This window comes from Ursus arctos, unplaced genomic scaffold (genome assembly GCF_023065955.2).
Source record: "Ursus arctos isolate Adak ecotype North America unplaced genomic scaffold, UrsArc2.0 scaffold_14, whole genome shotgun sequence".
Lineage (NCBI taxonomy): Eukaryota > Metazoa > Chordata > Mammalia > Carnivora > Ursidae > Ursus > Ursus arctos.
The window spans coordinates 31,437,208-31,461,558 of NW_026622808.1; the positions used below are offsets into that span (position 1 = coordinate 31,437,208).

Consider the following 24,351-nt stretch of genomic DNA (forward strand, 5'->3'; position numbering starts at 1 on the left):
CTCTCCCCTCACTCATGTTTCAGTCGAGCCACATGGGCTCTCATGGTGTTCTTTAAAAATGCCAGGCAGTGGCCACTTAAAGCCCTTTATAGAGGCTCCTCGTTACCCAGATACCATATGGCTCACCCCCCATATCTTCACACCTCTTTGCTCAAGGGTTCTCTCTTTGAATCACTCCCCCTGCTCTTCCACAATTTTGAGGTAAGCATAAGATTATCTACCAAATCGAAACTCTGTCAACGCTACTATATGGGCCAATAAATTATTGTAAAAGCAAGGGATATCTAAATTAAATACAAGTATGGTAACAAGCACTGGCTCCCTGTAGCCACTACTCAGAAGTCAGTTCAAAAAGCATTTGGAACAAGCACAGCTCTACACGTCTATTAATAGCACCCTGGCAAGTTTTCTAGGAACACTTAAAACATGAGCTGGAGAAAAAAAAAATCCTGTGCCAAGTTTAATCATACCAGGTAAAGATAACAATGGTGAGTTAGCAACTGATAACCTTACATTCTCTAAAAGTCTTGAGTACAAAATGTCACAGAAGTAGAAGTGAGGGCACAAACTCCAGCAGTCCCCCCCTTACCCCAGGTTTCACATTCCACACCTCCAGTTATCCGCGGTCAAACGTGGTTGAAAGCAGATGGTCCTCCTTCTGACTGCAGAAGCCTAACGCAACATCACAGTGCCTGTACCACTCACCTCACTTCATCATCACACAAGCATTTTATCGTCGTCATCACAAGAAGGGTGAGTACAGCACAATAGGTATTTTAAGAGGAGGGACCACATTCACATAACTTTTCTTACACTATACTGTTCCAAATGTTCTATTTTATTATTATAAGTTATTGCTGTTCATCTCTTACTGTGCCCAATTTAAAAATTAAATTTTATCACAGGTATGTACGTACAGGAAAAAATATAGTATATAGAAGGTTCAGTACTACGCGTGGTTTCAGGCGTACACTGGGGGTCTTTAAAATTTAGAGTCCCTCACAGATGAGGGGGTTGGGGTGACTGCTATATAGTTAATAAAGAAAAAGTGAACAAAGCCTTGAGAAGACAAGCCACTATATCTTATCTGAACCATAAAGAACAGGTTAGCAAACAGGCTAACGTACTTTTACCGTGTTATTATAAAATGTATTTCAAATGTGTACTTACGAAGCTAGTCATTATAAATTTGAGTTTCCACCTAAATGTTTCAAAGGGCAAACTGATTTCCTTTAAGAGTTCCTATAATATTGAAAGGTTTACTTAAAAGCGCCAAGGACTACTTGAAGCCTCAAGAATAGAGATGTTTTAAGAAAGCATTCATTTAAATATTATTTTAAAATCTGTTAGTTCATTTAAAGTAATGAATTATGGTTCAAGCTAATTCAGTCTGGTTCTAATTAACTCAACCTGTATGAAAACTGTGCATATACTCTTAAAATTCTGAACATATCTAAAGACTTATCTTCTTTTTAAAAAAACCTTGGTATTATGCTAAGCGAAATACGTCAATCAGAGAAAGACAATTATATGATCTCACTTATATGGGGAATTTAAGAAACAAAACAGAGGATCATAGGGGAAGACAGGATAAAATAAAACAAGATAAAATCAGGGAGGGAGACAAACCATAAGAGACTCTTAATCATAGGAAACAAACTGAGGGTTGTTGGGAGGGAGGGAGGTGGGGGGATGGTGTAACTGGGTGATAGACATTAATGAGGGCACGTAATGTAATGAGCACTGGGTATTATAAAAGACTGATGAATCACTGACCTCTACCTCTGAAACCAATAATACAGTATATGTTAATTAACTGAATTCAAATTTTAAAATATGAAAAAAAAAATCTTTATAGGAGTGCCTGGGTGGCACAGTTGGTTAAGCAACTGACTTGGTGGTTTCAGCTCAGGTCATGATCTCAGGTCATGAGATCGAGCCCGATGTCAGGCTCTGCACTCAAATGTGGAGTTTGCTTGAGATTCTCCTTGTCTGTCGCCCCCCCCCCCCACTCTTTCTCTCTCTCTCTCTCGCTCAAATAAATAAATCTTCAAACAAACAGAAATCTTGGGATGCCTGGGTGGCTCAGGCTTAGGTTAAGTGTCTGCCTTGGGCTCAGGTCATGATCCCTGAGTCCTGGGATCAAGCCCCGTGTCGGGCTCCCTGGTCAGCAGGGACCCTGCTTCTCCCTCTCCCTGCCACTCTGCCTGCTTATGTTCTCTCTCTCTCTCTCTCTCTCTCTCCCCCTGTTAAATAAATAAATAAATAAAATCTTTTAAAAGATAAGTAAATAAATAAATAAGTATCTTTACAAGTAAAATAAAGTTACTCAAATAGATTAACTTAAAAAGAGCATACAAGCAGACATTACGGTTTATCATTAGATGAAGAACACATCTATGCAATAGTCTTATTCCCTCCATAAACTGAAATAGACTCTGATTAACTCTAGATCCTACTACCAATTTAAACGAAATACAGAGAATGGAGAAACATGTTCAAATATACCACAGTGATGTCATTAAAAAAAAAAAAATCCCACATACAGGACAAATACCCTGGTTTCTTAAATGAGACAATGCATGTGGTCAGGTGGGTAGGGAAGACAGAGACAGAACCTAGACACTGAAAAATGGGTTCAGAGATATATCAATTAATCACAAAATGTGGTTGAATTCTACTTCCAATAAATATCGATCTATAAATTAATCATACATGTCACTTATATGACAACACTGGATAGATAATATAAAGGAATTCTGTTTTTTAGATTTGACAATATTACACTTACTATTTTTTTTAAAGGAGGCCTTGTTTTTTAGAAATACATATTGAAATATTTATTATTAAAATGTTATGTTTGAGATTTGCTTCCAGTAATATGAGAAGGCTCAAAGTGGACAGAAGTAGAGGTAAAAGAAGACTGTTCTGACATGAAAAACCACAACGGTCAGAATCTTCCCCACAGCGCCACTATAGGTTTAAGAAGATAAAGTTCATGGAAGGTTATCCTTATTTTAAGTGTCCTATGTAGGTATAGTATCAATTTAAAAAGGATCACCATTTTCACTAACATCTAGTTCATATTTATAAAATTCTTTATCTATACTTAGAGAATGAAACACAGTATGAATTATGATTATCTCAAAGTAATAATGACAATAGGGAAATAAATTTCTGCCAAGAAGAAAAACTTAATTTTAGACATAAAATAATTCATTCTTAATTGTATGGCATGAAGATTTTTTAAAGAAACAAATAAAACTAAATACTCATAAAATACTAGGGAGAAAAATTCATTTCTTGAAGGAAACAAAGCTAGATTAGCACTCTAATACCATATTGAAGGGGTGTTTTGGCAAATGCAGCAAACGTATCAGTTTATTAAGATAAATAAAGCCTTGGGACTTTGAATTGAATCCCATAACTTCAATAAGAAAAATCAATAAGACTCAAAAAGTGAGATCAAGCACTGAAGCAAACAAAATTGTCACTATTCAGAAAATGAAACTATATATAAATAACTCTGACTTGCACTGAAAAAAATCTTTATACCAGATCTCAGGACATGTCAACATTACCTGTCTGGGTAAAACCCCCAATGCACTAACACCTGCTTATCTTTTCTCATCACCGGTCTCAACCATTCTTCTGAAAGGGAAAAAGAAAATACTTTAGTCAAGCTAACAAAATAAATGAATAAACTATTATTTAGACTTAATTTCTACTTAGAATTTTTGGTTTGCTCATAAGCACCCCCCCAAAACTTTTTTTCTCATAATTGAATATCATATCTATTATATTAAGGGAAAGTTGTTCAGCCATGTGTTCAGAATTACTATAGTGTAGGCCTATTATCCATTACTCTTGGCAAATCCAATTGTCCACTGCAGTAAAATACTCCCCTCCCACCCACCTGCCTGTTTGTCTCCAACTCCATCCAAATCATGATCACTATATTCTTCACTACATTTCCAAAACCTCTCCTCCCTTTCTCTGTGAGTCTTTGCAAGTACTATACATTTTTCAAGGTGTAAGTCATGCTTCACGTCCCTGATGAAAGTTTTACCATATACTCTTCTTCCTCTAGATACACTTTCTGTGGTATCCTATAGCACTTCACAGAGTGCTACATCAAGCTTTTACCAACAATACTATTTTTATTATTTTTTAATGGTGTCCTACCTGTTAATTTAGCCCTCCTAACAACAGTGTAAGCAATATGATATTAGATATATTTATTTCAAATTTCCTTACCAAAGATACATGTAAATTTATACAAATTTATAGGATGATCCTTACTGATTTGAATCATAGTTGTATTATATCTATATTTTAGTACTTGTTATGAGGTGTTTCTGTGGTAGTCTAAATTTAGCTTAGCAAATTTGTCTCTAGTGCTCAAATTAATTAAATTAATAAAGTAAGCCCCTTGAAACCCAAGAAATAGCAAAATAGAAAAACTTAAGTGAAATCAGCTAAGTAAGAGTGGCTTTTCATTGCCAATTCTTTTTTTTTTTTTTTTTAAGATTTTATTTGTCAGACAGAGAGGGGAGAGAGAACACATAAGCAGGGGGAGCGGCAGACAGAGGAAGGAGAGGGAAAAGCAGGCTCCCACTGAGCAAGGAGCCCGATGTGGGACTCGATCCCAAGACCCCGGGATCATGACCTGAGCCGATGGCAGACGCTTAACTGACACCATCCAGGTGTCCCTCATTGCCAATTTCAACAAGAAATCATCCCAGCTGCACTGACTAAACATGAAAGCCCACATGCTTATGTTTTGTTTTGTTTTTAAATTTTTATTTGAAGTAGGCTCCACACCCAACGTAAGGCTCGAACTCACCACCTAGAGATAAGAGTCACATGCTCTACTGACTGAGCCAGCCAGATGCCCCAAGCCTGTGTTCTTTTTCAAGCATCCAACTGCTCACCTTACTATCTTGAGAGAAAGTGAATAGGAAGAAATCAAGCCTGCGTCCTTAACCTGTATTCCAAAATGGCCAAGGAAAAAGTGAAGAGGTGGCCAGTGGGTCTTTTCATAACTCACTATGTAGCAACAAATAGAATACACTGACCCTTAACTAGTAAGAGCTGCCCTTTAGGATACTAAATCTATCTTCAAAGGCTGGGCAGCTTTAGGAGGTAAAGAAAAAAGAATACCATTCTTTTTACAGCTGATTTTGATACAAAGAGACTGTGGCAATGATTGCCTTTGGCAATTTTCCCAGTAGCAGAAATAACTAAAGGTTAGAGATGTAAATCCACATTCTTCCCAGAGATAATCATACGCTACAGAGAACCGATGAAACAACCACAGCTTTATAAGTAAAAATTAGTCCAAACTGAGAATATATACATAACTCTCACAATTCAACAATAAAGACATAGTCTAACTAAAATACAAGCAAAGGGGGGTGACACCTGGGGAGCTCAGTTGAGAGTCTGACTCTTGAGTTTTGGCTCATGTCATTATCTGAGAGTCATGGGATCAAGCCCCACGTCAGGCGCCGCACTCAAATGAAGTCTGCTGGAGATTTTCTCTCTCCTTTTCCCTTTGCCGCCCCTCCCACATGTGCGCTCTCTCTCTCTCTCTCAAATAAATAAATCCTTAAAAAAAAACAAAAAACAAGCAAAGGATCAAATGAAACATTTCTCCAAAGAACATATGGCCCAACAGCATATGAGAAGACACTTGGGATCATTAACAGGGAAATGCAAATCAAAACCACAAAGATACTGCCTGACACCCACCAGGATGGCTAATACAAAAAGACAGCAAATAAAAAGTGTTGATGAGAATGTAGAGAAATTTATATCTCCATACAACACTGATGGGACTGTAAAATGGTATAGCTACCTTGGGAAACACTGTGGTGGTATCAGAAAATGTTTAATACAGAGTTGCTAACATGGCTCAGCAATTCAGTTTCTATGTATAAACACGATGGAATTGGAACCATACATCCACACTATAACCTGTACCTAAATGATCATAATGGCATTATTTATAAGTGTTCATAAACTTACAATTGGCTAAACAAAAGGTAGTATATCCACTAATGGAATGTTATTTGGCCATAAAGGGAATAATGTATAGGAAGTAACATCAGCAAAGTAAGATTACAGGGGGCCCCAGACCTTGTTCTGCTACAGAGACACTGACTTAACACCAATATACCATTTAGAAAGTCTCCATGAGAACTCTAGGAACCAACTAAGGCGTTGCAGTACTTCAGGCAAGCTCAAAGTCAAGAACAGCTGCATTGTAACAGTAAAAGAAGCCATTTCTTATCAACCACAATAGCAATTCTCTCAAGCCAGCAGAGCTTAGCAGGATCAGGAGGAAAAGCTCACATTGCAGCTTCTCCCTTGGGCTGAAAACAGACGACTGAATGTGCATCCGATATTCCAAATTATTAGGGGGGCTGTTTGCCTCACCTGACCTAAAGCACTGATGGAACACTTATATTTTCGGTGTGTGGTGGGCAATGAGAACAAACAAAATCTAAGCGACCTGTTGCAGTACCAGAGAACCAGTGATGCCACAGACAGAGGCTGGGTCAACTAGGCGTGATCAGGAGAAAGCACCCAGATCCCAGATTCTCCCCTGGCAGGGAGAAAGACGAGTGGAATGTACAACCTATGTTCTGGCTTTTCTGACGGCTGCCGAAGGGACAGGTTTCTGTCTCAAATGACTCGGTGTTGATGGGGAACCGGCATTCTTTGGAAGCCTGGGCACCATAAAGATCAAAAGAGAGCTAAATGGCTTGTTGCAACAAGACAGAACTTGTGGTAAAGCAGAGAGACACAGAGAAAGCGAGATATTACAAGCTCCCGAACGAGAAACCAGCAAACCTCTTCACACACAAGCGCAGAGAAGGTGTATCCTCTGAAAACCTTTGAGAGATGCCTAGAATCTCAAGCTGAGCTGACTGGTGAAAGTCTTGCCCTGTACAAAGTCAGACCATGAAGACCAGGAGAGGCAGCTGTTATTTCAAAGGAAAAACACAGCAGAAAATAACAAGACACACAAAGAGAAAGTAAAATGGTCTAACCAAAGGAATAAAATTAATCTCAAAAACTGACCCTAGAGAAAAAAAAGATTTATTAATTACCTGACAAATAAAAAAAATCCTTTTTTTGTATATAACCCTGAAATGGAGACCTGAGCTGAGATCAAGAGTTGGACACTTAACCAACTGAGCCACCAAGGTGCCCCAAAATAATCATTTTAAATGAGAACCCAATGGGTCAACTACAACAAAAACAAAAAAATCAAAAGAGAAATTTAAAAAGTCCAAAACAAAAAAGAATCAACATACCAAAATGTGTGGGATGCAGCAAAAGCAATTCTAAGAGGGAAGGTCATAGTGATAAATGCCTACCTCAAGAAACAAGAAAAATCTCAAAAAAACAGCCTAACTTTACACCTCAAGGAACTAGAAAAAGAAGAACAAACGAAGCCCAAAGTTAATAGAATGAAAAAAAATATCAAAAATCAGAGCAGAAATAGGGGCACCTGGGTGGCTCAGTAGGTTAGGCATCTGCCTTCGGCTTGGGTCATGATCCCAGGGTCCTGGGATCGAGCCCCACATCAGGCTCCCTGCTCAGCAGGGAGTCTGCCTCTCCCACTCCATCTGCCTCTCCCCCTCCATCTGCCTCTCCCCCAGCTCATGCTCTCTCTCACTCTCAAATAAATAAAGTCTTTAAAAACAAACAAAAAATCAGAGCAAAAATAAATGAAAAAGAGACTAAAAAGACAATAGAAAAGATCAATAAAACCAAGAGCTGGTTATTTGAAAAAAAACAAACAAAACTGGGGTGCCTGGGTGGCTCAGTGGATTGAGTGTCTGCCTTCAGCTCAGGCCATGACCTCAGGGTCCTGGGATTGAGCCCCATGTCGGGCTTCCTGCTCAGTGGGAAGCCTGCTTCTCCCTTTCCCTCTGCTGCTCCCCCTGTTTGTTCTCTCTCTCTCTCTGCCAAATAAATAAAATCTTAAAAAAATAAAAAATTAACAAAATTAACTCATCAAGGAAAAAAGACAAAGAGATCAAATCAATAAAATCAAAAATGAAAGAGATGTTACAACTCATACCACAGAAATAAAAATGATTGTTAAGAAACTACTATGAACAATTAAACACCAACAGACTGTACAACCTAGAAGAAACAGATAAATTCCTAGAAACATACAACCTTCTAAAACTGAATCATGAACAGAGAATCTGAACAGACTGATTACTAGTAAGGGGAGTGAATCAGTAACTTAAAAACCCCTACAAACAGAAGTCCCAGACCAGATGGTTTCACTAGTGAATTCTATCAAACATTCCAAGATTTAACACCAATCCTTTTCAAACTCTTCCAAAAAAATAAGAGGAAGGAACTCTTCCAAACTTATTTTACAAGGCCAGCATTATCCAGATACCAAAACCAGACAAGGGTGCCAGGGGAAAAAAAAAATTACAGGCCAATATCCTTGATCAACATAGATGCAAAAATCCTCAAGCAAATATTATCAAACCAAATTCAACAATACATTAAAAAGATCAAACATCACTATCAACTGGGATTTATACCAGGGATGCAAGGATGGTTCAACACCAGAAAATCAATCGAAGTGATATATCGCATCAACAAAATGAAGGACAAAAATCATATGATCACCTCAACAGATGTAGAGAAAACCACTTGACAAAGTTCAACATCCACTTATGAATAAAAACTCTTGATAGAGTGGTATAGAGGGAACATACCTCAACATAATAAAGGCCATATATGTCAAGCCCACAGCTAACATCATATGAACTCAATGGTGAAAAGCTGAAAGTTTTTCCTCTAGGATCAGAAACAAGACAAAGATACCCACTTTCACCATTTTTATTCAACACAGTATTGGAAGTCCTAGCCACAGCAATTAGGCAAGAAAAGGAAATAAAAGGCATCCAAAATGGAAAAGAAGAAGTGAAACGATCATTATTTGCAGAATTCATGCTACTATATAGAAAATCCTAAACACTGCACCAAAAAACTTTTAGAATAAATGAATTCAGTAAAGTTGCAGAATATGAAACTGATATACAGAAATTAAAATAATGGGTTTTTTAAAAAGATTTTATTCATCTATTGGAGAAAGAGTGAGAGAGAGAGCATGAGCAGAGGGGAGAGGGAGAAGCAGGCTCTGCACTGAGCAAGGAGCCCAACACGGGGCTCAATCCTAGGACCCTGGGATCATGACCCAAACCGAAGTCAGATGCTTAACCCACTGAGGCACCCAGGTGCCCCAAAATAATGGTTTTAAAGAGACTCAATGCACTACAAAAGAACACATTAAACAACTAAACAAAATTAGGAAAATGATGCGTGAATAATAACAGAATATCAACAAAGTGACAGAAACTATAAAAAAGAATCAAACAAAAATTTAAAAAGTTAAAGAATAGAATATCCGAATTGAAAACTCCACTAGAGGGTTCAACATCAGATTTGACCAATCAGAGGAATCTGAGAACTCAAAGTCTGGACATTTGAAACTCTCAAGTCAGATGAACAAAAAGAATGAAGATAAGAAAACCTATGCGACATATCCACTCATCTAAATAAATGTTTTGAGTAAGATTTGTCTTCCTCTTCTAATGAATATCTCGATTTTTAAAAATTCTCATTTATTTTCATCTCTAAGGAAATACATATTCTTTCTGCTAAAACCAGTCATTCAACCCATTTCGTAAATCAATTCTTCTATCCCTTCCAGGTTTCAACTCTATTATGTGTTTCAGTTTACTTTTGCTCTGCCCAGAAATAAACTATAAAGCCAAATCTTGAAAGACAAAAGCCAGGCCACCTGCTGGGTGGCATTCTCAATCTTCTTTTCTCTGTCATACATTCTGAGAAACTGATGATCTTCCACCCACTCTACAACTTATTCTCACTGGCAAGTTACTAAAACTTCACTCCCATAGGTTACCAATTATTTCCTTACTGACCAATCCAAATGGCTTGTCTCAGGCCTCACTTTTATTCTTTGTAGAAGATTTCCATTGCCAACCTCCTGCATTTTAAAACACTTTCCTTATTTTCCCATGACTTTTAAGATGTGGACCATCCTTGGCTTGCCATCTGAGTAATTTCTTTTGCTCTCCTGATAAATGTACTTATCTCATCCAATGACACAATTTTGCCTCACTCAGCAATCTAACTCAGAGCATCCCAAAGGGTCTTGCTCTCTGACCAGTCTCCTTATATCATATACCCCAGAAATCAGCTCCCAGGAAAATTTTCCTAATACAGCCACAGTTGCATATTTCTCTCCACCAGAGTCATCAATATCATCCACCCTCACCCTCATCCACCTACTGAAAACAAAACTCTTCACACTAGAGCTTTGTCCTCTCACCTACCTACTCTTCTCTCCCACCATCCTGAGATATACAGCCAAATTTTACCATTTCCGTTCCCTCAAAGGTCATAATTTATTATCTCTATGCTTTTGCTTATTGTGCACCCGCTTCTAGAATGCCATACCCCAAACATCTTACCAACTGGCCCATTAAATATCACCTTTTATTTTAAATTTTGACTAATCCTCATTAAAGGTATACTGCATTTTCAAGGGTTTTAGAATATGGTTTGTAATGTCTTTGTGGCTGATAACTGATATCATCTACACACTCACCTGAAACAAGTACTTGTAAGGTGCCCAACACAAGGCTTTGCCGAGAGTCAACATTTACCTGACAGTTATTCTAAGGTAAATTGTACAATGTGCCAAATCATGTCTTATATTTCAAAAATAACCTTCAAAATATTAAAAATTAAATTTAAATGCTATCTCCTAACAACTGCTCTCATCATCAGTATGCACTAAACTAGGTTGTATTAAGCAAAGGAGAAAAATAAAACTAGCACCACTAAGGAATCACTAAGTAGCCAGATGTAACAATTACAGTTCAAATAGTTTGTAAAAGGCAATTTTTCTCAAAAAGCTCACATGATAAAAGTTTTGTATCAGCCTTAGAGAAACAGAGCCAGCAACAGAAGCAGTATTCTACCATCACAGCTATCCACCACCCCCACCTAGTGGACACCAGTTGCTATTACTGAACAGGAAAAAGGCTAAGAAACAACCAGTTAAACACTAAAGGCAGGATGAGGCTTCTCACTTTATAAAAGTGTAATAATCACAGAGCTGAGATTTTGACTGTAACAAATAAAATCAAACTTTTAGCTATCAAACTGATGACGAAAAGACTTAAATGTAACAACTAAAACTGTAAAACTCTTAGAAGAGACAGGTTGTAAAACTTCATGGCTCTGGATGAGGCAACGGCATGCACAAGCAATCAAGCAACCTAACCTACGAACTGTTTTCAACACCTGGAGGATCCGTAGCAAGGTCCCTCCTTCCATTCTGGACGTTATTTCTTCTTTCTTTTTCTCTTGCTTATTTGCAGCAAGATTTGAATAGCCTTACTGATCTTTTCTGAGAACCATTTCTGACACTACTGAGCACCTTGCTCCTGTGTATTTCCCACATGATTAATTTTCGCTCTCAATTATTTCCTTCTTTCCTTAGGTTGAATTCGCTGTTATTTTTCCAATGTCTTGAGAAAGATGTGTGCATCACTGATTTTTCAGCCTTTCTTCTTTCCTAACATACACATTTAAAGATATAAATTTCCCCTCTGGGCATAGCTTCAGCTATGTCCAACAAAATTTAACGTTCTTGTACTTTATCATTCATTTCATAATTATCCAGTTCCAAAGATTTTCTACTTCCATTGTAATTTCTTCTTTGACCCATGGATTACTTGGCAATATATTTCTTAATTTTCAAACATACAGGGATTGTCTGGTAATCTTGTTGTTATTGACTTCTAGTATAACTGCACTGATCAGAAAAAATACTCAGCATGGGGTAATTAGTAATTCAAATCTGATAAAATTTAGCTTCTTATACAGATGTCCTAAAGGGATATGTTATGCTAACCAGAAGACTTGATCACTTATAGGAGACCTATTTCTCAAATTAATCTGGTTAATTTATTAATTCATATTTTCTTTCTCAACAAATCAGTTTCCATAGCTCTATCAAATTTTGGCCACTGACAAAATCAACCTGCAGGATGGAAGAGCTGAAGTTCAGAATCTGAACCATTATAAATCCAGCAAACTAAAATATTGTTCAGGGGCCCCTTCAGACAGCCAGTAAGCCCATCTTCCCCAGTAATGTTCATTTCGCAATATCTCTTAATTTTCAGAACACAAGCGACACAGCAAACATTAACAAAGTTAATACATAAGGCGCACCTAAACTTAACACGCAGATAATAACCAACAAAGAAAGAAATAAAAGTCCAATGATCAGAAAGTTGGACATCAAAGAATTAGTTTGCTTAGACCAATTCAGCAAAAAAATAGAAAAACATTTAAATAACCAATGCAAGTTATTTAATACTTGAAAGTCTCTTTTTCAAAAAGCTAGTTATATTGTTTAAGTCTCTGATAAAACTTAAAATCTAGTGAAGTAGGAGTTCATAACCAAAAATTAACTTACCATCCTCTTGTGAGGAAGGATATGGATAAATGTGGTGGGAAGCTTTTGACTTCTCATCAGTGAAAGTCCCCTGGAAAGAAATGAACAACATAAGGGTAAAGCGCATGGCAAACAGACTATGCAATGCTAGATGCAAAGTGCCTAAGAATCATAAAGCCACTACCTTCTTTATTATGTTTCAAGACTATAATATTTGTTATTTTTAGTCAAGGAAAAGAATTATTAACAAGAACAAACAGAAACACGTAAATTATCTATTAGACACAGTTTATATTGTTGTATAGAAAAATAATGCAAGTACCTCTTACCTAATTCTCTATGTATCTCTCTAGGAAACCTTGTCAGTAATAGGATTATTTCTAATTCTAAAAGTTACTCCAAAGTCATCAGAAATTACCACAGTTATCTAAAGTGAGTCAATGCAGGTTTAATTAAGACCATGAGCAATAACTTACAGTTACATACATATAGGATGGACATTTGAATTGGCTCTATCATGTATGTATGCTACTGTTATTTTAAGTCAATGTTAGAATAGTGGATGATATAGGGGCGCCTGGGTGGCACAGCGGTTAAGCGTCTGCCTTCGGCTCAGGGCGTGATCCCGGCATTATGGGATCGAGCCCCACATCAGGCTCCTCCGCTGGGAGCCTGCTTCTTCCTCTCCCACTCCCCCTGCTTGTGTTCCCTCTCTCGCTGGCTGTCTCTATCTCTGTCGAATAAATAAATAAAATCTTTAAAAAAAAAAAAAAAGAATAGTGGATGATATAAATACTAAGATTAAGGTGTAGCTAGGCCACAGCTAGACTACAGCACACAATCTAGATTATGACTTGGAAGCCTTTTTTTTAAAGATTTTATTTACTTATTTGAGACAGGAAGAGCATGCAATCCCAGGACCCCAAGATCATGACCCAAGCCAAAATTAAGAGTCGGACGCTTAACCAAGTCACCCAGGCACCCCTACTTGGAAGCCATTTAGATATAAAAGTGCTCATTCTAGAGACCATAAGAATGAGGACAAGTCTTTTTTTTTTTTTTTTTAGAATAAGTCTTAAAATTTTATCTGTGACAATGAGTATTTACTAATTATTACAATCAGAAAAACACGACAATGCTATTTCCAACTGGAGAGAAATCCTAAAATTGAGGGCTATCTAAAGATGAATTAAACTACTATAAAGCAAGGCATTCTCAATCATTACAAGTATTTGGGCACACTTCTGAACAACCACAAAAGATGCTGAAAACGGGATATTAACATGTACTGAGTGTGAGGCAAGTCAGAGGAGCACAGTGTTTGTGATTTTGGCCTCTGGAGTCCAATCAGACAGGCCTGGGTTTGAACTTCAGCTCCACCATTTACTACGTGGGTGATACAAATACCTAAGGTTTTTTTGTGCTTCAGTGTCTTCTGTGAAATAGAGTGGTAAAAATACCTATTTCACAAGAATTGTTACAATTTAGCAATGAGCTAAGGATAGTGACAGGTACACTCTAAGTACTCAAACACTGGAGTTATTAATGCATTTTAAATGTTTGAGCAATGGCCTAATCATCAGTATTCAATAATATCATTAGCTTAATGTCTCTTCCCTACGATTCTATGATACCAGGAAAATCCTTATATCCCTCTAGAGGTTATTCCTAGAACACAATCGCTAAGCCAGACTTTTAAGAAAAATGAAAACTAAACGTTCAGTATCAACTGTAGGAAAATACATTAAGCTTCTTCCAGGATTAACTCGGTAGCAATAAGAGTAGGTAATTTCAGCTTGAAGGTAATCGCCAGCACGTTAATGTGTTCCGTTTCTGCCTTCTAACATTCTACATGTAATTAAACTACACTTCACAGCCACTCCAATAAGCAGTCCAGAAGAGAAAAGAAGACGGTTAAGTGACTGGTTCAAAGTCAAAATGCTGGTGGGACAAGGAAGTGTACTTGAGACTGCCTGATCCGACAGTACAATTATATCATCTTCTTCTTCGGTAGGGACGTTGTGTGTAAGAAAAGGGCTATACTAAATCTCCAAATGTAAACAGTATTAGAAATTCTCACTTTAGGAACCTGGAAGATATTTTACTAATAACTGAAACATAATACAACTGGTAACCTCTCTTGCAGAAGAAAAAAGAAAGATATTTCAGGAGGTTTCTCAACTAATCCTAAGGATTAGTAAAACTCTGTCACTCAAATGATGTTGTTTCAGAAAATTATCTTCTACCCAGGTCTCCTCAGCTAGTTTACTATGATATGGGGTTGCTTACAGTTCAGCCACAGGTAGCCACAAACGTACATGCAGTAAATATCCAGGTCTCGGCCTAAAATGAGGTTAGAGGAGGGAGGGAAAGACATCTGAAGATAGCACTGGCACATGTGAATCAAGAGAATGTAGGCTTATGGGAAAATACAATCTTCCAGTCCACATATATAAACACAATACGTATCACTGGAGTGGCGGGGGTGAGGAAAGACAGGTTTACTTGAAACAATATTTGCTCTCCTCTTACCAACAACTATGTCATCAACTTCTACTTTGTTTGCCTTTGTGATTACAGTGATGCAGACCACATGGTCTCTTTAAATTACATAAGCCCAGAGGCACCTGGGTGGCTCAGTCCGTTAGGCGTCCAACTCTCTATTTCAGCTCAGGTCATGATCTTAGGGTCTTACCGGGCTCCGTACTCAGCAGGGAGTCTGCCTGAGATTCTCTCTTCCTCTCCCTCTGCCCCTGCCCCCTATACTCACTCATCCACTTGTTCTCTCTCTCTCTCTCTCTCTCTCTCAAATAAATAAATCTAGGGGCGCCTGGGTGGCTCAGTCCGTTAAGCATCTGCCTTCATCTCAGACCCCTTGCTTGGCAGGGAGCCTGCTTGTCTCTCTCCCTCTCCCTCTGCCCCTCCCCTGTACTCGTGCTTGTGCTTTCTCTCTCTCTCTCCTCTCTTTCAAATAAATAAGTAAATTCATTTTTTGAAAAATTTTTAATAAAATTAAATAAATCTTTAAAAAATAAATAAACTGCATAAGCATATTTCATAATAAGACTACAATCACTCCATACTAGTGACTATTAAATGCTAATTTTGGATACATATATGCATCAAATCATCATATTGTACAACTTAAACTTACACGATGTTAGGTGTCAATTATATCTCAACAATGCTAAGAGGGAAAATGCTTTAGGATAAGAACTGGAGGTGAATGGAGAGAAAAAACTTGGTACTGTAAGAACCCAAAGAGAAAGAATTTTCATTTAATGCAGATATATACAGAAACTAAAAAATAATATGATTGAGATTTGTAAGATGCTTACTACACAATTTTCTAAAGTGATCATGTCTATTACCTGATGTCGTTTGATAATATCTTTCAATTTGTTAGCCAACTTCAGATCAATGTCTGGAATGAGGTAGATGTTGGGTCTGGTCAGACAATTGCTCTGAGGAGAAAAAAAACAAACAGATTTTGAAATTCTCTTGGTTTTGAAATGATGTCACATTATTAATGAATTACCCTAATGGCCAAAGTTGACATTCAAAGCCATAGTGCTTAAAATGGGAAGACGTTTTTTAGTACAGACTGTAGAAGTCTCATCTCAATATAAAACCTAGGTGTTCAGCAGGCCACTTAATGCCATCCCCAGATCCCTTCTCTGCAGCTAAGTACACCTTGGACAAAATATGTTCAGAATCACAACCTAAAGAAATTCACCGTATTTTTTATTAAGGTACCACACTGACATATTGATACTCCTATAGCCAATCATACCTGAACTGACCTTAATAGTCCAAATCTAATGTAGTGTTTCAACCTACACCTTGTATTGAGGGGTGGATCCCAGGGGAATGCCCATTTTGGCTCATATGTAAGTTACTTATAGCTCTTTTTCCCATTTCTAAACTTACAAATAGCAATTATTAAAACATGCATATTAACGCCTCAAATCATCACCAAAAATCAGTGAACCAATAAAAGAAAGTTCTTTCTCTAGCTAACAGTTCATGAGACAAGTTTCAGGCATCAAGTTAATGATAATACCTAGCTGAATCTCTCTCAGCTACCTCCCCCCAGGAAGGCTAATTCAGTAATCAATGAAAATACTAGGAAAGAAAAGAAGAAAACTAAGTGTTCTCTCTTCCAGGTTATATCTAGTTGGGGAAATAAGATCTATAATTATGGTACAACCATGAAACAAATCCAAAAAAAAAAAAAAAAGACTATATAAATGAGTGACCAGTAGATTGAGAGCGTTTATATTAAATATGAAAGGGATTCAAATAACGGATTAGGTGAAATAAAGAAAGAAAATATCAGGGCATCTGGGTGGCTCAGTCGGTTAAGCATCCGACTCAATTCTGGCTCAGGTCATGATCTCACGGTCGTGAGGTTGAGCCCTTTAAGATTCTCTTGTGAGATCCTCTCCCTCTGCCCATTCCCCCCACCCCTCTTTCTCTTTGAAAGAAGAGAAGAGAAGAGAAGAGAAGAGAAGAGAAGAGAAGAGAAGAGAAGAGGAGAGGAGAGGAGAGGAGAGGAGAGGAGAGGAGAGGAGAGGAGAGGAGAGGAGAGGAGAGGAGGAGGAGAGGAGAAGAAGGAAGGAAGGAAGGAAGGAAGGAAGGAAGGAAGGAAGGGGAAAGAAAGAAGAAAAAAAAGAAAGAAAGAAAATATCATAGATTATTTCACCAGACGTTTAGGATTAATATTCTATAAATGACAAGTTTTAGTCATACTTTATAGCTCTAATCCCCAGAAATCCATAAAAAGAATAAAGAATAGAGTTCAGAAAATTTTTCTTCCTGTGATCTTTTGGCGGTTCAAAAAAGCCAATCTTAAAAAACTGAAATTATATTAAAGGGAAAAAATTTTTAATAATTCAACTTTCTGAGTTACCTGCACCAATGTTTTTTCAATGTTCATAAACATTTCAACATTCCGATCCATTCGGGATGGATTCTGTAAATCAAACCTACGCCTAAAGAGAAGAAAATCGTTAGTTAATCTGTCTTGTACCTTAAACAAAAGTGAAAACTTAGTTTTAGCACTCAACAGAAATGAACTGCAAAGATTTGGAAATTAAAAGTGTTCTACAAAACATGTGAGGGTATTTTCTCAGTATAAGAAAGCAGTGTCAAAATCTTCTTGAACTAATGTTTTAAGTATTATGACATTAAGATCCACTCCAGTCAAAACGAAGTACCAATTCCATGAAGTAACCTGTTTTCCTCAAGTCTAAGATATCTTACAGTATACAGAAAAGGAGTCCACAGATCCAAAGGCAATGAACGACTATACCATTCTTCAAGTATAAGGGAAGTTTATCTACATTATACATGCTTAAAAGTCATTTGCTCAAATTCATCAGTGTCTGTGTTCTCTTTGAGCCTACTATTGTCCGAAATCTGGTAAATTCATCTATTTACCTTTTCTCTCTCCCCAGTGTCTTTTTATGTAAGTACCCATGCATAACATTCTAATGTTGTCTGCCTATTTTCACTCACTTCCATTTAAATTTGAATGCTTCTTTCTCCATATTTTTTATTCAACATTTACTCTGATTTTGCTCCATTTTAATTCCTGGGACACCTGAGTAGCTCAGCCAATTAAACATTCGACTCTTGATTTCAGCTCATGTCATGAGCTCAACGGCGTGAGATTGAGCCCTGTGTCAGGCTCTGTGCTGGGCATGGAGCCTGCTTAAGATTCTTCTCTTTCCCTCCCTCTCTCTCTGCCCTTTCTCACATCTCTCTTTAAAAAAAAAAAAAAAAAAAAAGTGTGGCTTTAAAAAGCAAACCACTCAGGAAATTAATATTTATTATGACTGAGATCCAATTCGGAAACTAAGGAAAGTGTCCACTAAAGCACAGAAATAGGTAATCTGGAATGGAACTAGTTACAGCTTCAAAAATGGCATTTACATGTAGGAGGGACTTTTGTCCCAAGTAACCATATCTTGAATTAACCTTGGTACACAGAACTTATCCTTAAATCCCATTTTTTGGGTTGTTTAGTATTTTCCTTCCTAACTTCAGAGCTTCTGAGGAAGGGGTAGGGTAGGTCAGAAATTCCAAGCAATTTCCATTAACTGGCAGAACAACAGAATAACACATGACTAAATGAGACAACCCTATTAGAGCAGACAGGCTTCCGCTCGTTCTTTCAGCACAATAAAGGGAGCGACATATGTCTCCCCTTTTTAAAGGGTCACTCTTTCACAGGCTTCTGATAACAAAAGAACTATATCCAGAAAAGTCTCATTTCAGAATTGCTTACATAAGCCTTTACTCGTATTATTCATAGAGAAACTGCTTCCTTAGTAAATGATTCACATGAGGCTGAAGGGAATTGTCACTCCCAGAAATCAGAAATAGTTTGAAAGTAGTCATTAAACAAATTAAAATAGGCTTGCCTGGATTTACCTGCAAATGAAGATTAAAAGCTAAATGAATTTGGTAATAGAGAAAGAAAATTAAGAATTTATTCTGCCTTTCTGATTATTGATGAGTTAAATTTCTCAGTTTTGCAGCTAATAAATAAAATAGGAATGAGAGTAACAGTCTTACAAAGACTTACCTAAAAAACAATAAGCACCTATATCTATATTTTAGAATACTTACTTTCTAATTTTTTCAAAATCTGAAGGCTACAGCTTGGTAAAAGTTGTAACGAAAGCATGATTCTAAGCACTGAACATCAACATTGGTCTATTACGAGCAGAAACAACCAGACATTGTATGCCTCCAGAGGGAAGAACACAACACTGTCTATTAAGCACTGTTGACCAAAAAAACAACACCACACACACACACAAAAACCTCAATCAGATCTAACTACGACTTTACTAGAAATTTAGAAGACTATGTTAAATGATATCCTAGGGAACATATTACCAAAATCTAGAACACAGAAAATTCTACAAGATAACTCGTTTTTGTAAAAATAAATAAATAAATAAATAACTTTCAAGGATAAGAGGGGGAAGAGAGCAAGGTGGAAAACTATTAATTTTCTTTTTTTTTTTAAGGAGGTGAGGGGTAGGGGGAGAGAATTTTTTTTTTTTTTTAAGATTTTATTTATTTATGTGACAGAGAGACAGCCAGCGAGAGAGGGAACACAAGCAGGGGGAGTGGGAGAGGAAGAAGCAGGCTCCCAGCGGAGGAGCCCAATGTGGGACTCGATCCCGGAACGCCGGGATCACGCCCCAAGCAGAAGGCAGACGCCCAAGGACTGCGCTACCCAGGCGCCCCAGGGGGAGAGAATCTTAAGCAGGCTCCATGACCTCATAACCCTGAGATCATGACCTGAGCTGAAATCAAGAGTTGGGAATCTTAACCTATTAAGCCACCCAGGTCCCCCAATTTTCTGAAAGAGACTTAGACACATCAACCAAATGCCATGTACGAATCTTGTTTGAATACTGACTAATATAAATTAACACAAAAATACAAATTAATATTAACAATATGAATTAATATAAAAACCATCCATGAAATAATCAGGGCAGCTTGAACACTAAGTGGGTATTTAATAACACTGAAAAATTATTGATAATTTTCTTAGTTGTGATAATGGCACTGCTGTAATGCTTTTAAAAAAAAAATCCTATGCTGGGGGGGTGCCTGGGTGGCTCAGTCGTTAAGCGTCTGCTTTCGGCTCAGGGTGTGATCCCAGGGACCTAGGATCGAGCCCCGCCATCCGGCTCCCTGCTCCACTGGGAGCCTGCTTCTTCCTCTCCCACTCCCCCTGCTTGTGTTCCCTCTCTCGCTAGCTGTCTCTCTGTCAAATAAATAAATAAAATCTTTTAAAAAATTTTTTTAAATCCTATGCTGGGGCGCCTAGCTGGCTCATTTGGTTAGGTGCCTGACTCTGGGTCTCAGCTCAGGTCTTGATCTCAGGGTCATGAGATCAAGCCCCGTGTTGGGCTCCAGACTGGGCATGTAGCCTGCGTATGTATGTATGTATGTATGTATCTATGTATCTATGTATAGATAGATAGACAGACAGACAGATAGATGGATAGCCTAGGATTTTTAGTGGTGCCTGGCTGGCTCAGTCGGTAGAGCATGCAACTCTTGATCTCAGGGTAGGGAGTTCAAGCCCCATCTTGGGCAGAGATTACCTAAGAAAAAAAAAATCTCATGAGGCGCCTGGATGCCTCAGTTGGATCATCATCTCAGGGTTGTGCGATTGAGCCTTGCATCCCTTAGGATTCTCTCTCTGCCTCTCCCCCTTCACCCCCAAAATACTATGTTTTTAAAAAATTTTAGAAACAGTGAAATATTTATAGATAAATTATATAAAGTTGAAGGTTCATGAAGGTAAATAGCAATTCATTATATTATTGTCTCTGCTTTTATAGTTTAGAGATTCCATAATAAACTCAAATGGTTTGCCAAACAATGATTTAATAACATGACAAATTAAAGCTTTCCTGATTCAGCGATATGCTATGTGAGCAAAAAAAGTTATTTAAAATATATGGATATTATGAAAAACTGAGATGGGGCACCTGGGTGGCTCAGTCAGTTAAGCATGCAACTCTTGGTTTCGGCTGAGGTGGTGATCTCGGGGTCATGAGATCAAGGGTCAGGCTCTGCTTGAGGTTCTCCCTCTCCCTCTCCCTTTGCCCCTCCCCCCACTTGTGCTCTAAATTAATTAATTAGTTAATTTTAAAAATCTTTTAAAAAAATAAAAACTGAGGGGCGCCTGGGTGGCTCAGTCATTAAGCATCTACCTTCGGCTCAGGGTATGATCCCGGCGTTGTGAGATCGAGCCCCACATCAGGCTCCTCTGCTGGGAGCCTGCTTCTTCCTCTCCCACTCCCCCTGCTTGTGTTCCCTCTCTCACTGGCTGTCTCTATCTCTGTCAAATAAATAAATAAAATCTTTAAAAAAAATAAAATAAAAACTGAAATAAACTCAGGTAAATATGGTATAACCTTTAGTTGAAAGATTTAATCTCACTTGTTTTGAAATAACCAACACTACTTAAATAAATTTCACTTTATACAATATAGAAAAATGCTCAAACCTATACACGAGAAATGCAAATTAAAACTAAAATTATAAAGCCTTTTTGGATCTTAATGCAGCCCTCTAGAAGAGACAAGGAAGGAACACTAACTCTCTGGCTTTTAAAAGCTTTGGCCATTTAAAATGTAAATATGAGCTCTCCATTGAGGGTTTACTAATTAATGAGTCTTCTGCTTTGTTTTCCTCGGGCAATCTGCCTTTTAACCTAAGGCAATACTGTCTGTCAAAAGGCCTTCATTGGCTTTATTGCTCCAATTTTGTGCCTCTTGTGACTACTGTTAGGGATGTTCTCTTCTCATCCTCAGCTACATATAGAAAATATAGTCTGAATAAAAATAATCAAAAAAGGATCCTGGAGAATGACTTTAATTCCTTGGAGAGTGGTGTGAAGGACTTCAGAAGCAAACTTGGAAAAGGCAAGACAAAAATGCATTGAGCTGGAAGCAAGGCGAAAAGCAGACAACAGTATAGCGGAACAGCTGTGTGGGAAGTGACAGAAGTTGGCCTCGAGAGTAAGGCGCTTTGTCTAATAACGGCAAGCTACAAAAGCTTGTAGGAGACCATCAACAGAAGGATGGTCTTGTACGCCACACTCCAAATGGGGAGCAAATAGCCCACAGAAAAACAGCCTGAAACAGGTAAGCATACACGCAGGAGGATGGTCTACTACACAGAAGTAGACAACAAATTATATCCTGCTAGATATGTGGCTTTGGGGATAATTAAAGTATTTTGGATCCTTGCTATATTATTATTATTTTTAAAGATTTTATTTATTTATTTGACAGAGAGACAGCCAGTGAGAGAGGGAACACAAGCAGGGGGAGTGGGAGAAGAAGAAGCAGGCTCCCAGTGGAGCAGGGAGAGCCTGATGCGGGGCTCGATCCCAGGACCCTGGGATCACACCCTGAGCCGAAGGCAGACGCTTAATGACTGAGCCACCCAGGCGCCTCTTGCTACATTATTTTTTAAAAATTTAAAAGCTAGATGGCTGTTTTAAAATATGCTATAAAAATGGATAATTCTTCACAAGTTAAAAGATCTAAACCATGGGGGCGCCTGGGTGGCACAGCGGTTAAGCATCTGCCTTCGGCTCAGGGCGTGATCCCGGCATTCTGGGATGGAGCCCCGCATCAGGCTCCTCCACTATGAGCCTGCTTCTTCCTCTCCCACTCCCCCTGCTTGTGTTCCCTCTCTCGCTGGCTGTCTCTCTCTGTCGAATAAATAAATTTTTAAAATCTTAAAAAAAAAAAAAAAAAGATCTAAACCATGTTTGTGCTAGAATGACAATCCCACTAACTAGCATTTCTCAGAGTAAAGCCTGATGACCATTTAGAGTGCTTTGTGAAAATGCAGACTTTTAGTTTTCACACCACATTTAGTAGTTAACAATGTATGTCCAAGAGGCCCAGTAATCTATATTTTTAAAAGTATTCCAAGTGGGGGCACCAGGGTGGCTCAGTGGGTTAAGGGCCTGCCTTCAACTCAGGTCATGATCCCAGGGTCCTGGGATCGAGCCCCACACTGGGCTCCCTGCTCAGTGGGGAGCCTGCTTCTTCCTCTCCCTCTGCCATTCCTCCCGCTTGTGCTCAATGGCTCTATCTCTCTGTCAAATAAATAAATAAAATCTTAAAAAAAAAAAAAGTATTCCAAGCGATTCCTAAAGTTCGAAAGCCACTACCCGAGACTTACGGCAGTAATATCTGAAAAGCAAAAATCAAAAGGAGACTCTGAAGGCAGGGAATAAAAGTTGAACCACCAAATCTTAAGGCAGAAAGAAAAGTAAGGACTGAGCTTATCTGCAAGAAATAAATGTTGGCAGTAAATCATGTCACAGGGAAAAATAAAAGGCCACTCACTTTTCACATTAAGACAAAGTCTAAACTTTATGTTAACTAAGCCTAGTTCACCACAGCCAAGCAAAACTAATAAAACACAAACTATTTTCAAGCAATAATCTCTTTAAAAGGCATGAAATATGATTACAATACACAGTAATCTGTGTAGAAGGGTAAGAATAGGATTCTAATCACTCTGCACGAGGACACTGACATTTACTGAGTTGAATTTGGTTGTATTTAATCTCTCCTTCTTCAGGAAATGTTTTTAGATTTCCACAGGATGTCAAAATTCTCCTGGTTTGGTATCCCTCAGTTATATACAACTATACATGAAATCAGCCGAAAGTTTTATCCTTTAATGAAAACCTACAAATATGGCATTCACTTCTGACTATTTAGAGACATCCAGAAAGATCAAACACTCTAGAATCTTAATCTGTACTGTTTGTTGAATGTTCCCACCCAACTTCATCAATGATACTCTAGCCTGACATCACTGAAAGCTAAAAGAAAGCAGGAAGTAAGAAAGAACCAAACAGAAACAAGAGGAAAAGAGAACATTTGGCCGTAAGAAGGAAATGAACAAACTTCGGAGCTAGACTGTGACGTTAACTGGAGAACACAGACGAGGTTCAGAGGTGTATGCTGGGCACGGGGAAAGTCAGAGGCACTGTCAAGACCACAGGCCACTATTCAGACATCCAAATTGGGGGGAGAGGGGGTTACTAAAATATGCGCTGTCAGAGTGTAAGTGATCCACTCACTGCAAGTGTGTAAGTCTCGGGGGGGGGGGGGGGGGGTTCACCAGAAAGGGGAGGATTCTGGTACAACGTGAGTAAAAGACTTGGAAAAATTCTTGTTCCTCACTCCTCTTAAAGTCTCTAACTTTAACCTTTACTTCTTTCTTGGTCTCCCTTTTAA

The 24,351-nt window shown here is 38.1% G+C and overlaps 1 protein-coding gene across 1 annotated transcript in view; it reads right to left on the bottom strand.

Annotated features, from left to right (window-relative positions):
• SMARCC1 (SWI/SNF related, matrix associated, actin dependent regulator of chromatin subfamily c member 1) overlaps positions 1-24,351 on the bottom strand; it is a 163,050-nt gene that overhangs the window by 109,285 nt on the left and 29,414 nt on the right. The window contains exons 4-7 of the mRNA XM_026500714.4: positions 17,451-17,532; positions 15,910-16,002; positions 12,560-12,629; positions 3,582-3,651 (exon numbers count right to left, since the gene is read on the bottom strand). Coding sequence (XP_026356499.1) covers positions 3,582-3,651; positions 12,560-12,629; positions 15,910-16,002; positions 17,451-17,532 — 315 coding nt within the window. The remainder of the gene's footprint in view (positions 1-3,581; positions 3,652-12,559; positions 12,630-15,909; positions 16,003-17,450; positions 17,533-24,351) is intronic.